The sequence below is a fragment of the Myodes glareolus genome, chromosome 5 (assembly GCF_982192425.1).
Source record: "Myodes glareolus chromosome 5, mMyoGla1.1, whole genome shotgun sequence".
Classification (NCBI taxonomy): domain Eukaryota; kingdom Metazoa; phylum Chordata; class Mammalia; order Rodentia; family Cricetidae; genus Myodes; species Myodes glareolus.
The window spans coordinates 97,074,669-97,091,221 of record NC_142030.1 but is presented as its reverse complement, the minus strand read 5'-3'; the positions used below and the strand labels follow the sequence as shown (position 1 = coordinate 97,091,221).

The following is a 16,553-nucleotide window of genomic DNA, read 5'->3' as shown; positions in this document are numbered from 1 at the left end:
TACTTGAGGTATTGATTTAAAAAAATCACAAAGAACTTACTCTATTGACTACCTAGAGCCACCCCTCCATGGTCATCGAGGGCCAGGCAGGGCATCAGGACTGTATTTGCCTTCTGCTGTTGAGCACAGGGCCTGCCAGGTTTTAGAAGATCCCATGGATTAGGAAATCTGTAGGAAGACAGCAAGCTGCTTCTCTCTCCTTGCCAGCCTGTCAGTTCTCACTGAAGATGGGCACTTCAGTGCACAGTTTTACTCCAAGGACAATCAGAGGGGCCATTTTCCATGCAAATGGCCTTTTTAGTCTTTAAGTTTAAAAGCTTTTGCTCCTTTAGGGACCTGCAAGTCAGAGCTACCTCGAGGCTCAGCCATCGGGAGGGGCTCTCTTCTCAAGTTCACTCCTCCTAAAGTGCTTTTTGACACTTGCGGTGCACTCAGGTGTGCCTCTGTGGACAGCTCAGACATTTCTGCTTTCGGCTCCACTGCACATTGCTGCTTCCCTTGTCAGTGCCCAGCCTCTTCTCTCAACAAACTGAGCATCATAACCATTTAAGAACATCAGCTTTGGTAAAATTTGAAAAATATAGCCACTGGCTATGTACAGCTTTTAAATCCAGGTTATAGTCTGGTAAGATGGCTGAGCTGGTTAAGTGCTTGCTTTATTATAAGCATAAAGGCCTGAGTTCAGTCCCTGGAGCCTGTGTTAAAATGACACACAAAGCCTGGTGTGATGGCGCACACCTTTGATTCCCCAGCACTCGGGAGGCAGAAGCAGGTGAATCTCTGAGTTTGAAGCCAGCCTGATTTATAGAGTGAGTTCTGGGACAGCCAAGGCTACACCAAGGAACTCTGTCGGGTTGGGGGTGGGGTCACAAGGTAGTGTGCATTTGTAATCCCAGGCTGGGGAAGCAGAGGCTGGAGGGCCCTGGGGCTTGCTGGCCAGCGAGGCTAACCCGCTTGGTGAATTCTAAGAGACTCTGTCCCAGAAAACAAATTGAGAGCTGGAGAGATGGCCCAAAAGTTAAAAACACTTCCTGCTCTTGCAGAGGAACCAGGTTTAGTTCTCAGCATCCATATGATGACTCACAACTGCCTGTAACTCCTAGGGGATCTAACAACCTCTTCTTTCTTCAGAGGGCACCAGAAATGCGTGTGCTGCCTGCATATGTGGAGGCAAACACTCATGTACATGAAAATAATAAATACATCTTTTTATAAGTGTACCTGCAACCTGAGAAATGATAGCCAAAGGGCATCCATCCTCTGGTGTATATACAAAGACACACATGCGCACGTGCACGCGCGCACACACACACACATACACACATGCTTGGTTACCTGCACATATATGCATATATAGTTATAAAACATGAGTATGTGTGTCCACACACACACACACACAACCAGAATAAATGTAGCAGGATCCATTTTAGTTTGAAGCTAAAAATGTGTCCATAGGATGAGAGAGTGAAGGAAGCCCACCGATGAGGGTATTTTTATGTGATAAGCTCATAAATAACTTTCTTCTTTGTATCTTTGTCTGTTATTAAAGAAAGAAGAATTTTACCCTGAGGACATGTATCAGTTATAACAGGAAAAGCAATTAAAGCATTTCTATTTAGGGGAAAGAAAAATGTGTTTATTGGCAAATATCGATGTGGCCTGAGCTCTTAAAGGTAGAGAGGAGAGAGGTGGTTGGTGAGTCTTGAGAAGTTCACACCCCTGGTACCTAGTGACAACTGTCTGTGAGGGCTGAAGAGGCAGCCCAGGCTTGCTCCTGGGGTTATGGCTTTGGGAATGGGTAGTGTGCATATGACTCAAAATTCTTAGAGACGTTTAAAAGACTTGCCAAGAGAAAAGCAGGCCTTGGAGGTTTGTGCAATTGAAAGCAAAGTCAGTTTCATTTACTAAGAATTCATATTTTAAAAAGACAGGAGGGCTGGGATGTAGCTCCATGGGCAGAGTGCTTGAGTAGCATGCAGGAAGCCCTGGGTCCCCCCAGTACAACATAAACTGGGCATGGTGGTAGACTCCTGCCATCCCAGCACTCTGGAGGTGGAGGCAGGGGCATCAGAAGTTCAAGGTCATCCTCAGCTACATAGTGAGTTCAAGGCTAACCTGGGCTACATAAGACCACGTCTCAAGTAAAACAAAAAAAGTTGTGCCACAAATATGCCTGACAGAACTTCAGTGATATGGTTTATCCGTGTACTTCTGGCTTTTTGTGTGCATTCTAGACTATAGTAGCACATGCTTTTGCTCTGAAGGCATGGTTTACTGCCGTTATTCACAGGGTACAGAAAATGAAGTATTTATACCATGATGCTGTCTGTAGAATTGTAAAAGGAGGTTCTGGCTCTGAACCCCAGGACTGCTCCTCCCAGCCGTAGGTCTCCCTGCTTCGGCATCCGTTGGAGCCGTTGTGGAGATAAAATGAAAGAGTTGCTATCATTTTCTCCGTGCATCGTTTTTCTTGTTTCTGTGACAAAATACTTGACAAAAGCAATTTAAGGGAGGAGGGGTTTGTTTGGGCTCACAGTCAGCACAAGTGTGTATGCGTGTGTGTGGGGGGGTACAGTTCATCAAGGCAGGGAAGGCATAGTGTGTGTGTATTATATGTGTGTGTTTGTGCATGTGCACGCATGTGCTGTTGTGCGTGTGAGTGTGTGTGTGTAGGGGGTACAGCCCATCAAGGCAGGGAAGGCATGGTGTGTGTGTGTGTGTTATATGTGTGTGTGTATTTGTGCACGTGCACGCATGTGCTGTTGTGCATGTGTAGGGGGTACAGCCCATCAAGGCAGGGAAGGCGTGGCAGCAGGAGGGTCAGGCGACTGGTCACATGGCAGCCACAATCAAGAAGCAGAGAGAGCTGAACGCTGATGCTCAGCTCGCTTTCTCCTTTTTATTCAGTCCGGAACCCCAGTCCCTGGAACAGTGCCATCCACATTTAGGGTGGGTCTTCCCTCCTCAACTTACCCAGTCTAGAAGCTCCCTCACAGACCTGCCCAGAGGCTGGTCTCGCAGGTGGTTGTAGCTCCCTTCTAGTTGGCTGTATCTGCCATCACACAGGCTTGGAACAAGACTCGGAAAGTAAAGAGAGCTCAGCTATCAGGCTGGTGTCTGTAGACATCCCTCTTGTTTCTCTTCCAGGATGGACGGATTAGAGAAAGTTCAGCATTCCCTGAGTCTCCTTTGTCGTGGGAGTTCATTGATTTACCCTGAAATGCAAACATTCACCCTCATGCCCTCTGCCCAAGGTTGATGTCTGTTTTCATCATAGGCAACGCAAAGGAGAAACTTTGGGTTGAGATTAGAACGAGATGAAAAGTCATTTTTTAAAAATGTGTGTGTGCATGTGTGATTTGGGGGAGAAGCGTACAGGTGCCGGCAGAGACCAGAGGCATGCAGTCCTCCTTGGAGTTAGAGTTTCAGGTGAGCTGCCAGACATGGAGACACAGGGACCAAATTTGGGTCTTCTGGAAGAGCAACAAGTGCTTTTAACCACTGAGCCTTTTCTCTAGACGATGAAAGGTCGTCTTTGGTATCATCAGGCACGCCTCTAGCCTCATAAGCAAAGTGAAGGATGCTTTGGTTCAGGGTGGGATTCTCTCCATAGAAGTCTGGATGCACAGAGCTGCTCTGTAGTTGGCCACATGGGGACCGAAGCTACTTAGAATCACCTACTGATGGGAAGGGAGGTCTTAGCCCTCATGTTGAAGACACCCAGGGTCTGGTGACGCGTTGTATTACCTAGACCAGAGACATGGAAGGGTCAGGCGTGTGTTCTGGCTGTGTGTCTACAAAATTTCAAGGGGAAACTTCCATATGTAATGTGCTTTTCAGACAGCCTTAAAGTTGATTTAGGACCAAAGTACAATCACAGCACACAGCACGAGAAGAATGGGTGGGGGCGTGGCTCAGTTGGTATGCTTGTCTGACAGGCTGGACTCTCTGGAGTCCATCCCCAGTCCCACATTAGTGGCGATTGCCTGGGATCCTAGCAATGGGGAAGTGGAGACATGAGGAGTGGAAGTTTAAGGTCATCCTTGGCTACATAGGGAGTTTGAGGCCAGCCTGGGCTACATGAGACCCGGCCTCAAAGAAAAAGAATACATTTTTTTCTTCCCCTTTGTCTCACCATTCAAGCTATAGGCTGAAAAAAAAAAAAACTTTAACACAAATAAATTACACACGTGTATTTTGTTCTTCTTTTGGCAATTTTTAATCTTATTTTTGCTACATTTTAGATAATAGGACATATCATAAGATCCACTAAATATTTTAGATAGTCATTTTTTTTTGTAAGTGCCCATATGGGGGCTTAGACAAACGAAATCACAGAAACAAACATCTCAAGAGTAGAGTGTTAGTCACTACAACAGTTTCCTGAAAATAGCAGTTCAAAACTGCCATCTTAAAGTCTGGAGCCCCAGATCCCAATGTTGCCCTTTTAGCATAACAAAGGATTGCCTTAAGGGTGTTTCTATGACACACAGGCTGTCTCCCAGTCCCTCCTTCTTTCCTGTTCTAGAGCCCTCCCTCTGAGCCCCTGGAAGAGGAGGAAAAAGAAAAGCAGCAGCAGGCAGCCAGTGCTTTGTCTCTTGCTGGCCATAGAATTTATTCAGTAATTTACTCTTCAGCTAACTGTAGGCATGGCCCTTGCCTCTGGGCGCTGGTTCAAAAACACAGAAATGAGAGAACAGATTGGCTTGGCCAAGCACAACTCCCAGTCAGCCCTGCTCTCTCCTCCCTCCTCCTGTCACCGCTGTTAGGCACAGGCGCTGGAGACTGGCTGGAGACACGCTAGTGTTTGTGTAGCCTGTGCATCTCCACATCTCCTTTGCATCCGCACCCTCTCTTCCCCCCATCCTCCCTCAGAAAGGTGACAACAGAGCTGGGGTGTCCTGTTCCTAGCAGGCCACCTGCGATGGCCGGGAAGGTCTCCAGAGGCTGGGAGGTGGCTCAGGCAGGTAGTGAAGTACACCCTGGGCACCCACATAAACACGCTGGGTGTGGCAGCACTCACAGTCCCAGTCCTGGGGAGGTGGAGACAGGCAGGTGACTGGAGCTCCTAGGCTGGCCAGCCTAACCGAAGCAGAGAACTCACAGTTCATTAAGAGACACTGTTGAAGATGAAGGGGCTAAAGAGATGGCTCAGTGGTTAGGAGCTCACTCCTCTGCTGTTTCCAACACAGCCCACAACCGGCCAGTCACAACCTCCTATAGCCCCATTTCTGGGGATCCAACGCCCTCTTCTGGCCTCGTGCGGGCACATGCCTAAACACATAAATAAGTGTTTAAAAAATAATAGGGTAGAAATTGTATGAACAAGACAGCTGAACTCTGGCTTCGTGTGTGTATGTGCCCATTCCCAGCACAGAACTTCTGAACTGACTTTGTATCCAGCAAAGCTTTCCTTGGCTCCTAGAAACCCAGAGCAAAGGTAACAAGATGACTTCCCCTGACATTAAGCACCCAAAGGGGAATGGACTTGGCTGAACCTGTGGTGTCTTGGATGTACCAATGACCAATCTCAACTACTGGGGGCATTTGTTTTGTGTGTGTTATTTATAGCTGTTTTATTTGGGTCAGACTAAACAATGGTTGCTTCATTTCATATCAGCCATGTGTAGCCTTCGCTGAGCCACCTCCTGACAAGTAGAAGTTTATCTGAATGAGATGGGAGGTGGAGTTGATGAGGGTCCTATTTAATCAAGAGAGAATTGTCTTCTGATCAGATCGCCCCCGCCTGGTGGCTCATACTTGAAAATCACAGAGGGCCGAGATGGCTCCAGTTGATAAGATGATAACCACAGGAGAACCTGGGTTCAATTACCAGAACTGACATAAAAAGCCAGGCATCATGACACACCCATGTAACCACAGCACTGGGGATGCAGAGGCAGGAAGCTCCCTAGGGCTCACTGATAGCCATTCTACCCAGTAAGTGAACCCCAAGCCCACATGAGGGATCCTGTCACAAAAAAAGTAGATAACACCTGAGGGATGACACCTGAAGTACCTTCTGACCTCCACACACACTTGTACACGCAGACATACATACAACACACACACACACACACATTTCAAAACCTATAGTCACAAGGTAGCATAGCTTTTATGGTATAGCTTTCCACTTGGTATGTCATATTGAGAAGTTGTAGAACCCACAGGTAGGAGGACCAAAAGAAAAGCCTTTTTCTATCTCCTGGAATAGTCTATCCTGTACACATCCTGGCTTTGCAGGGGCTCGCTTTCAGAGATGTTTATGCTTCAAAGACCCTCCCTGCAGTCTGCACACTTCTTCAATATCACCCCTGCTGCCAATCACGCCTGGCTGTTGGTTGCAGTCGTTTAAGGAGACCATTTCTCAGAAGTGCAGTGCGTGGGGTGCTAGAGAGACGACTCAGTGGATAAGAGCTCTTCCAGAAGTCTTGAGTTCAATTCCCAGCGACTACATGGTTACTCACAGCCATCTATAATGGAATCTAATGCCCTCCTCTGACATGCAGGTGTTCATACAGACAAAGCGTTCATATATTTAAAAACTAATTAATTAATTGAAAATAAAACATGCGCTGTAATGTAGTGTGGCTGTTGCGCAGGCAGCCTCGCTTGTACTTACCAAGCCAAAGCGGCTTAGGATATCATCAAGCCATGACTGTCATGGTACAATCCATGTTTGACCATGATACAGTAGTATATGGTACATGGCTGTACATACTGGGTTTGTGTGTATAGGTCAGAGGTGGATGTTTAATATCTTCTTCATTAACTTCCATCTTAGTATTTATCCGTCTACCTGTCGGTCTGTCTGTTTTGAGGCAAGGTCTCTCAGTGAACCTTGAGTTCACCCTTTTCTGCTAGACAGGCTGGCTATCGAGGCCCTGGGGTCCACCTGACTCCGTCAATGCTGGGATTGTAGATGTGCACCCCCACCCCAGCCTTTTCTCTGCATGCATCTATGATAGAGCTTAGGAATTCGTGCTTGCGTGGCCAGTGCCTTCCTCCCTGAGCCGCCTCAGCCTGATCAAACTTGAGTTGCCAGGCTTAGCCGCAGCCCTCCACAGTCTCTGGCTGAATGTGGGACTCACGGGCGAGACCGTGCTGCCCCCCACTCAGCCATCGCCCCAGCCCCTGTGTATCTTTTATCAGAGAAAACCCCACAGAGGAGGTGAAATTGTGGATTATGCTGCTTGATTCTGATTTACCCAAACTAGATGGCAAACCCAGCTGGAATCATAGCTGACTGAGCTCCCGGGTGAGGCATAAACAGATTAAGTACAAGCAGTACCAGTGGCTTAGACGGCCTGTGTTGAGTCTGTAATGCAACCGCTGGTCTGTGCCTGCAAAATGTTCACAGCCCTGTCTTTTGCTCTCTACATCAGCTCACACCCCAGACAACAGCTTCCTGGGCTTCGTGGTCGAGCAGCACCTGAACTCCAGTGACATCCACCACATTAACGAGATCAAAAGGCAGAACCAGTCCCTGGTATATGGCAAAGTGGATAGTTTCTGGAAGGTGAGTCAGCCCGCCAGCGTGCCGAGCTCTCTGAAAGGAAGCTTGTGAGGTAATTTAATTTTGCTTTGATCCGGGGAGTAATCAAGCCAAGCACCCGGGGCTTGCGTCGTCCGCTAGACATGAACAGAAGTGCGCAAGTGTTGAGTCGCTCTCGCAGGCTGGCGTCTTAGCTGAGCCTGGGGTTGCTTGTCCCTCCTTAGAGCATCAGTACCCTACCCTTTTACCTCTTTGCATGTTAGATGTGAAAAGTGGACCAGGGAGATGCTCGGTGGGTTGAGTGCATGAGGACCTGAACTCAGTTTCCGAGGGCCACATAAAAAGTAGAGCATGGTAACATATGCTTGCAACTCCAGCAGTGCTGGGTGGATGCAAGACAGAGGGTCCCTAGGACTCGTTGGTCAGCCGGTCTAGCTGAATCGGTGTGTTCCAGGTTCAGTGAGAGATCCTGCCTCAGAAAATCCAAGTGGACCATGACATAGAAGGTTTAATGGGTAGTAACCTATATATATATAAATATATATATCAGCCTCAGGGAGCCAATATAGTAATTTTGAAAGACTTTTGAAGGACAGACATCCCCAGGACTTTTCAAACATATTTCTTCCTTAATGCCCAATAAAACCCTTCTTGGAATAATCACAAGCTGTGACCTTGTGTCCCCCCGATGGTGGAAGTTAGAAACTGACCCCTGAGGGTATCAGGGACGTGCACAACTAGGTCCAGTTGCTTTTCTGATCTGCTGTTCAGAAAATAAAAGGTACAGACCCTTCAGGTTTGTAGTGCTGACTGTACCAAAGGAGCAAGGGGGATGGCAGGGGTTTGTTTTTTTTTTTTTTACATGTATTCATTTCTCTGTGTGTGTGTGTGTGTGTGTGTGTGTGTGTGTGTGTGTGTGTGTGTGTGTGAATGGCTTATACATGCATGTGGAGATCAGAGGACAACCTGAAGGAGTCAGTTCTTTCCTTCTACCATGTGAGTTCCAGGTTCTGGAGATTAAACTTGGGTTGGCAGGCTTAGTGGACTAAGCCATCTTGTGGGTCCCAGTGGCTATGGTGGACATCGACTTATTTCCAGATGATGGTTTTTATTGTAGACAGCCTGACTCTGTACTATATAGTAGAATGGTTCTCAACTAAGGACAGTGTCACTGCCTCCCACCGCCAGTGGGTGATCCCGCAGTGTCTCCCGGCAATCCTGATTGTCATGTCTGGGTAGTAGTAGTATCCAGTGGATGCAGGTGAGGAATATTATAAGCATCCCATAGTGCATAGGAAGGTTCTCTGCATGGTTCTGACATACATTGGCAGTGATGCCAAGATTGAGGACCTCTGCCCTCATAAAATAGTATTCTTTATGTCTTATCACAAGTTGAATATTCCTAACTAAAAAATTTGAAATCCCAAATACTTGTTACATGGTGCTGGGAGATTTGGGGGTGGGGGGAGTCTACCGGTGACATCATGTGGCAGGTCTCAGTTCAAACCCAGAACTTCAGGAAATGACTGTCATCCTATGTGTGTACAGACAGTGTAAGTTGTAAGGTGAATGTCCCCATGGGCTCATGTGTTGTATTGATCCTGAGCTGTTGCTACTATTTTGGAAAAGTTTGGAGCCTTTAGGAGGTGGTGCCTCCCTGGAGGAAGTAGTTCACTAGAGGAGGCCTGGAGGGTTCAGATTCGTAGCCCTGCCCTGCTTCCTGTTCACCTCTGCTTTCTGACTAGACACTACACAGCCTAAGTTGGTCAAGTAATAATTAGTACATAGATTAGGATGGCCTCAAACTCTTAGCAATCCTCCTGCCTCATTTGACTCCCCCAACTGTCTGGGATTACAGATGTTGAGGTAAGTACTTCCTGCGAGCCGCCATGATCAACCTTGTTTTGTATTTTGAAACAGAGTCTTTGTGTTACCCAGGCTGCCATGGAACTTTAGATCCCTCTGTCGTAGTCTTTCTGGTTCAGGGATTCAACAGGAGCACCACACACCCATCTCTTGGCTTGTTTTCTTCACAGGACCCCTCAGTAGTGTTTAGCACATCTCACAGTGTAGCTAAATGTTGCTATCATTGATATCATTACCAGGCCGGTTAAGAATTGCCATGCCAAGAGCTGGTTCTGAGTGTGAGAATGGCCAAACCTGTGCACATCTGATAAATACAGATCAGCCTGCAGACAGGTAGATGCCCATTTCTAAACTGTGTCAGGAGTTGGTGCCCCCTAACCCATGTGCTGAATCCAGCCCACTGTCTGTATTTGTAAATAACGTTTTATTGGAGAGCAGCCATGCCTGTTGTTTGTCTGTGGATGCTTTTGTACTAAAATTGTAGAGTTGAGTAATTGTGGCAAAGACCAGCTGACCTACAGAGGCAACAGCATTTACTGCCTGGTCTTTGCTGGAGCTCTCTGTTCACCTCTGAACTCAAGTATGTCCGCAGAAAACCCCAGTCTCTCTCAGGATGCATTTAGCTAGCCTTTCCACTTCTTTTTCTCTCTGTCTCTCTCTTTATGTCCATGGGTACATAAGGAATGCATGGGCATGTGTGTGTGGAGGCCAGGAACCAGCCTTGGCTGTCATTCCTCAAGCATTTCGTCTTGGTCTTGACTTGACTTTTCTTTTTTTTCCTTCCCTTTCCTTTCCTTTCCTTCCCTTCCCTTCCCTTCCCTTCCCTTTTCTTTTCTTTTCTTTCTCTTTTTTTGTGGGGGGGGGCATTCAAGATAGAGTTTGTCTGTAGCCTTGATTGTTCTGGAACTCCTTCTGTAAACCACACTGGCCTTGAACTCAGAGATTAAAGGCCACCACCGCCCAGCTCTACCTTGTGTTTTTAAGGCAAGAGTCTTTCTCTGCCCTGAAACTCATCAGTTCCACTAGGCTGGCTGATCATCAAGCCCAGAAATCTGACATTCTCCACATCTCCACTACTGGTGTGTTCACAAGGATGCCACTGTGCCCAGTTTTTTTTATGTAGGTTCTGTGGGGTCAGACTCAGGTCCTCACGCTTCCAAGGGAAATACTTTACCTGCTGAACTGTTTCTCCAGAACTCAATTTGAGGTTCTTCATTATGCTGGTGAGTAACTTATTCCTGGAGAGATGAATTTCAGCAAAATTCAGCTCTGAATTTTCTCTAAAGGAATAGCTCCATACACAAAGGCTGGCGTCAAGCTGGCGGCTTTTCTAGGCTCCAGTGAAATGACAAATGCATCGTTCTCATTTGGTTTCTATTGCTGTAATAAAACACTGGCCAAAACCAACCTGAAAGAGGAAAGGTTGTAGTCTGTCGCTGAGGGAAGCCAAGGTAGAGCCGAAACAGAGACCATGGAGGAATGCCATTTACCCGCTCGTTTGCTTCTCTGGCTTGCTCAGTGTCCTTTCGCCTACAGCGCAGGTATAGTTGCCTAGGGATGGTACTTCCCTACAGTGGGAAGGGTCCTCCTGCATGATAGCAGTTAGGAAAATGTCTCACAGATGTGGCCACCAGGAAATGAGACGGAGACAAATCAGATTCCTTCTTCCCAATTGTATCTAGGTTTGTGTCAAGCTGGCTTTAGCCTTTAGTTATCAAGGGGGATATTGATAACTCAGTGGTAGATGCTCAGGCTTAAATTCCCAGCACATGCTAGACTCTTTGTCCCATCTCCAGCATTATAGCAGTTGGTGGACATGTTTCCACTGTTTGAATCCCTTCGTAGGCATGATTGAAGGTGGTCCATACTGATGTCTTTTGCTCTTGGCCATCCTTAACAATGATGGAGCCACATGGCCACGGTCCCTCAATCTGTTCAAATGGCAGAGCCAAGATTTGGGCACTGCACTATCTCTCTTGACTCAACTCCTTGTTGTTCCTTGCTTGATTGAAATTGGTGACTTCATATACAAAGCAGTGTTCTAAAGCTTGGGCAGACAGTCACCCTATGTGACCTGAGTGTCCAGCAGGAGACCAGGGCAGATATTAACAAAGCAGATAAGCCTCTGCTCCTGGCCACTTGCTTCCCTGGTGGCCAACTCTGCAGAAGCCTTACAGCTCTCCTGAGTGAAAAACTCTCCATCGCAGTCGTTCAAACAATTTTCTGCTCCGGATTCCAGGGCCCGACTTGCTGCAGACCTAGCCTGCCTGGCAACAAGCAAAGAAAACCTATCTCACTTGATTAGGGAAAGCTTTTGATCTGAACCACTGAGATTATGGTTGGAAGCACACACATTCAACTTCAACCAATAACAGTTCCCTTCCCTTTGGGCCTAAGAAATGGGGCAGAATAATGTTCGTAAGTGGACCATGACTGTAATACACACACACACACACACACACACACACACACACACACACACACACCCCACACTTTTCTAATCAATTCTCAATATATTCAGTATATAACAGCCAGGGAGATGGTCTTCCAATGTAGAATGGGGAGTTTGGGAGATGGTTCAGTTGTTAAAGTGCTCACTGCACAAGTGAAAGGATTCAAGTTCAGGTCCCCGGTGCTCAGCTGAAAGTGGTGCAAGGTAGAACACACCCGTAACCCCAGCACTGAGGAGGCAGAAACAGAAGGATCCTGGAGCTCACTGGTCAGCTAGTCCAGCCAAATTGGTGAGCTTCAGGTTCAGCCTCATGGAGCCCAGGCTGGTGTCCAACTTTCTTCGTAGCCAAGGGATGACCTTGAACATCCGATCCTCCTGCCTCCGCTTCCTGAATGCTGAGATTACATTTCACTACCATACCCAATATATGTGGTGCTGCAGATGGAACGCAGAGCTTCCTGTAAGCAATACGGTACAGTCACTATGAGCTCTCCGAGGACAGCCACACCGTATTTGGTCCATCCTACGAGAGATACACTGGCTTTCTCCGGTGATGATTTCAATATTTCAAAAACAGTGGGAACGCTACTTTAAACCACCGGAAATAAGTCTGAAAAGTCTATAGTCTAAGTGACCCCTGAGTCTGAGATGGAGCCCCATCCAAAGAACTATGTAATTATCTGGCTTGCTAATTGGGTTGACTCTGGCTTCATTGAAATGCAGGGCGAATTGGAAATGGGAGTCATTTGGAGAAATTCCATTTGATTTCATAGTAGGGATTAACTGCTTTTAATGCGCGGTTTTAATGAACCACCAAAGACCATTATAATTAGGGAATAGACTGAAATTCTTGAAAAGAACCCTATTTAGTAACTAGGCTAAACCTGTGACCATAGTTCCTCCTTACCAGATAACAGAGATAAATGAGGCCATCAACAGCCACCATATGTCAACCTAAGTGTATATGTCAACCTAAGGTAAAAGGAATCAATATTGAGTCTGTTGAAATCTAATATTATCATAGCTCCTTTTAAAAAAGATTTATTTTATTACTTTTTAAATTATATGTAAGTGCATGTATTCGTTGAAGGGAGGCCTCTTGTTGCTTCCCTGATTGTGCGGCAGCTCAGTCCTGAAATAATCACACAGAAACTGTATTATTTAAGTCACTGCTTGGCCGATTAGCTCTAGCTCCTTATTTGCTAACTCTTTCATCTTAATTTAACCCATCTCCGTTAATCTGTGCATCACCACGAGGCTGTGGCCTACCAGCAAAGTTTCGGCATCTGTCTCTGACAGCAGCTCCATGGCTTCTCCCTGACTCAGCCTTCTTCCTCCCAGCATTCAGTTTAGTTTTTCCCACCTAGCTCTGCTCCCCTATAGCTCTGCTATTGACCCAAAGCAGTTCCTTTATTAACCAATGATATTTACAGCATACAGAAGGGAATCCCACATCATGTGTTTACTTGTGGGTGTGTTCACATGAAGAGCTAGGTGCCCCAGGAACCCAGAAGAGGGGATTTGATTCCCTGGAACTCCATTTCTAGTGGCTATGAACCACCCAATATGGATATTCTGGTTAGTTTTATGTCAACCTGACATAAAGTTATCTGAAAGGAGTGAACAACAATTGAGAAGATGTATTCATAGGATCTGGGGTGTAGGATATTTTCTTAATTAGTGATTGGTGAAGAAGGCCCAGCCCATTATAGGTGGTATTATCCCTGGGCCAGTAGTCCTTGACTCTATAAGAAAGCAAACTGAGCAAGCTATATAAGGATCAAGCCAGTAAGCAACATCCCTTCATGGCCTCTGTATCAGCTCCTGCACCCAGGTTCCTGTCCTGTTTGAGTTCCTGCTCTGACATCCTTCATGATGTGAAAATGTAAGCCAAAGAAAACCTTTCCTCCCCAGCTTGCTTTGGTCATGGTGTCTCATCACAGCAGTAGCAACCCTAACTAAGACAGTGGGTTCAGGAAGCCCAGCTCAGATCCTCTGCAAGAGCAATAGTGCACACTTTACCTCTGAGCCCCCTCCAGTCCCATCACTGCTCTTGATTCCAGGTCTAAACAAAAGAATTTTATAAATGAAGACTCCCTTTAGTTTCTTACCCTTGGCTATGGCAGTCACAGGAACCTGGTCATGGTCCTTCGGACCCTAGGCTTACACCAGAAGCACGTTTGAAGGAATCCTTTTGAGGACAGCCATTCATCAGGCAGAAGTCATTTGCATGCCTTCTGTACCTAGCACATGGAAAAGGATGGTCATACGATAGAGCCTTACTCAGGTAGTAGCTTGTAGTAACTGGGAAGAAAGATAGAGATAAGAAACAAAAGGAACCATCAGGAATGATAGTTCATTGGGTAGAAGTACAGCAAGCATGATCCTGGAACCCACATAATAGAAGGAGAGAATCAACTACCACAGCATGTCCTCTGACCTCTGCACACACACCATGACATCCTTGCCCTCCCAAATAAATAAACAATGAATCCTCATGAACTGGGCTCAGTCATTAAGTGCTTTCTCTACAAGCAAAAGGACCCAAGTTTGATCTGCAGACATATAAAAAGCAACGTGGAGTGTGGCAGCACCTATAATGCCCGCATTGTGGAGACACAGACAGGTAGACCCCAGCCTACCTGGAGAGTTTTAGGCCACTGAGACTCTCTCAAAAATACAAGGTGGATAGGACCCGAGGAACAGCACATGCATGTGCACACACTTTTAGACACAAGTACACACACCCTACAATCCAAAGAGAGGAAAGCTTACAATCCAGGGCCCTCAAAGGCTCCTACAAACAAAACAGCACTGGTTGTAACCCAGCCTGGGCCACATCTCCCACAGACCCCTGCACATTTGCTGAGTATATAATGCGAGGACCATCAAAGATCAGGCAACATTTTCCCTCTCATTTTCCTGGTCATCCATTCAGCTTCTGCAAGCTTTCTGCTTCCATTGTAAAGTGCTTGTCTGTTGGCAGAAGAACACATTCTCCCGGACGAATCCATCTGTCAGTCTGAAGATGCTGACTGTGGACAGTCTGGGACAGCAGGAGGAGCTCTGGGCAGGAAAGCGGACTTGACTGTCTGGGTTACCTGCTGCTTGTCTTCTGGTTTCACTTTCCTCTTTTGTAAAATGATGCAGCTGCCCTGCCTGTTCTCTCCCATCCCCAGAGTCTGTGATGCTTTAATCCAGACCTCTCCTTAGCCTTGTCTAATTCTTTCATGATCAAGCAAGAAGGAAGTAGACTTCCAGACAACTTTGTGGGCATCAGAAGTAGGGCAGCACCAGACAGGAGCCTGGGAGAGGGACAGAGGGCAGGATATTGGGACAGATCAGGCACAGAGTCCACAAAGCCAATGGCCCAGAAAGCATCCATGAATATAGGAGATTTAAGTGTTCACATGGGTCAGCAGTATGAGTCTGCCAAGAATTGACTGTGGGCCTCCAAGTTGAACCTTAACATATAGGATACAGGGGCTGTTTTCAGTATTTGGGAGCACTAAGCATACTGCCACTCCATGTAAACACTCAAGGTATCGGTCCCCTGCCTCTGTACTAGTGTGCCCACCTGGAGACAGTGGGATGCCATCCTTAATGTGGCCAATTATTTCAGCTCCCTATGTCTCTGAGGTTTTTTTGCAAAATGAGTGAAAACAGCAGTGTGTTTGTTAGGGGTTGAGTGAAGATTGCTTGACTTAATAAATACACTCATGCTTCAGTTGGCCATGGGAAGACAGTCTGAGAATGCATTGATATGTGAAATTGATTATGGATTCATCATTGTGCGGATAGCATAAAGTGCTTAAACTAAAATGGCTGCAGTGTTCGCCAGCTACTCTAGAGAATACACGAGGCCTCCATTGTACATCCATGACAGAGATGTATGTTGTGTAAATCTGTTATAGCAATGTCTTCTCTTCTTTGATGTCTGTTGAATTTTTCTACTACCAATATGATTTTCAGGGTTGAGGATACAGCTCAGCTGATAGGGTACTCACTTAGCATACACAAAGCCCTGGATTTGATTTCTGGTACTATATAACCAGGTATAATGGTGCATGCTGTAATACCAGCATTATAATACCAGAGAGGTGGAAGCTGAAGGATTGGAAATTCAAGGTCATCCTTAGCTATATTAGGAGTTCAAGTCTAGCCTGAGCTATAGGAAAATGTCTCAAATAAATAAATAAATAAATAAACCTCTAGGAGTGAATTAAACTGAAGCACTTTTGATCTAGAGGAATAAAATGTAGAGAGACTCGGAAACCTGTCATTTGAAGATGGATTGAAACCAGTTTGTTGGTCAAGGCTTACCCAAGGTTGGGGTTGGTGAGGAAGGGACCTTGTAGAGACAGACAGTAAGAGACCAAGCTAAAAAGGGATAGGAAAAGAGGTGAGAGTTTCCAGGAACCCCAGAGGCAGATGAGCTGGGCTGAGAGAGCCGCATGGGAAGCCATCGAGCACCACTGCTGTGGCTGCAGACACTGGGGCTGAACTTCGGAGAGGTGTCTGTAATGCCAGAGCGCTTGGGCTCTTTGTAAGGTCCCTGGCATCCCTCAGATTGTCTTCACAGAATGTGGGTGGCAGAGAAATCAGGGAGGATAGAGGGAACCCAGGCTGGCAGAGTCAAGGAAATATGTTGCCCACATGTGCTTTTCATGCAACTGTGCCAAAGCACATCCTTTACCCTGTGGAGGCCAAATCCCACTCCCAGCACTTACACTGAGCCAG

At 46.5% G+C, this 16,553-nt stretch overlaps 1 protein-coding gene across 8 annotated transcripts in view; it reads left to right on the top strand.

Moving 5' to 3' along the window:
* The window catches only part of Mgat5 (alpha-1,6-mannosylglycoprotein 6-beta-N-acetylglucosaminyltransferase), a 295,197-nt gene that overhangs the window by 208,239 nt on the left and 70,405 nt on the right, over window positions 1–16,553 (top strand). For all 8 annotated transcript variants that reach the window (XM_087906586.1, XM_087906583.1, XM_087906581.1 and 5 more), the window contains one exon: window positions 7,386–7,519. In XM_087906586.1, coding sequence (XP_087762712.1) covers window positions 7,386–7,519 — 134 coding nt within the window. The remainder of the gene's footprint in view (window positions 1–7,385; window positions 7,520–16,553) is intronic.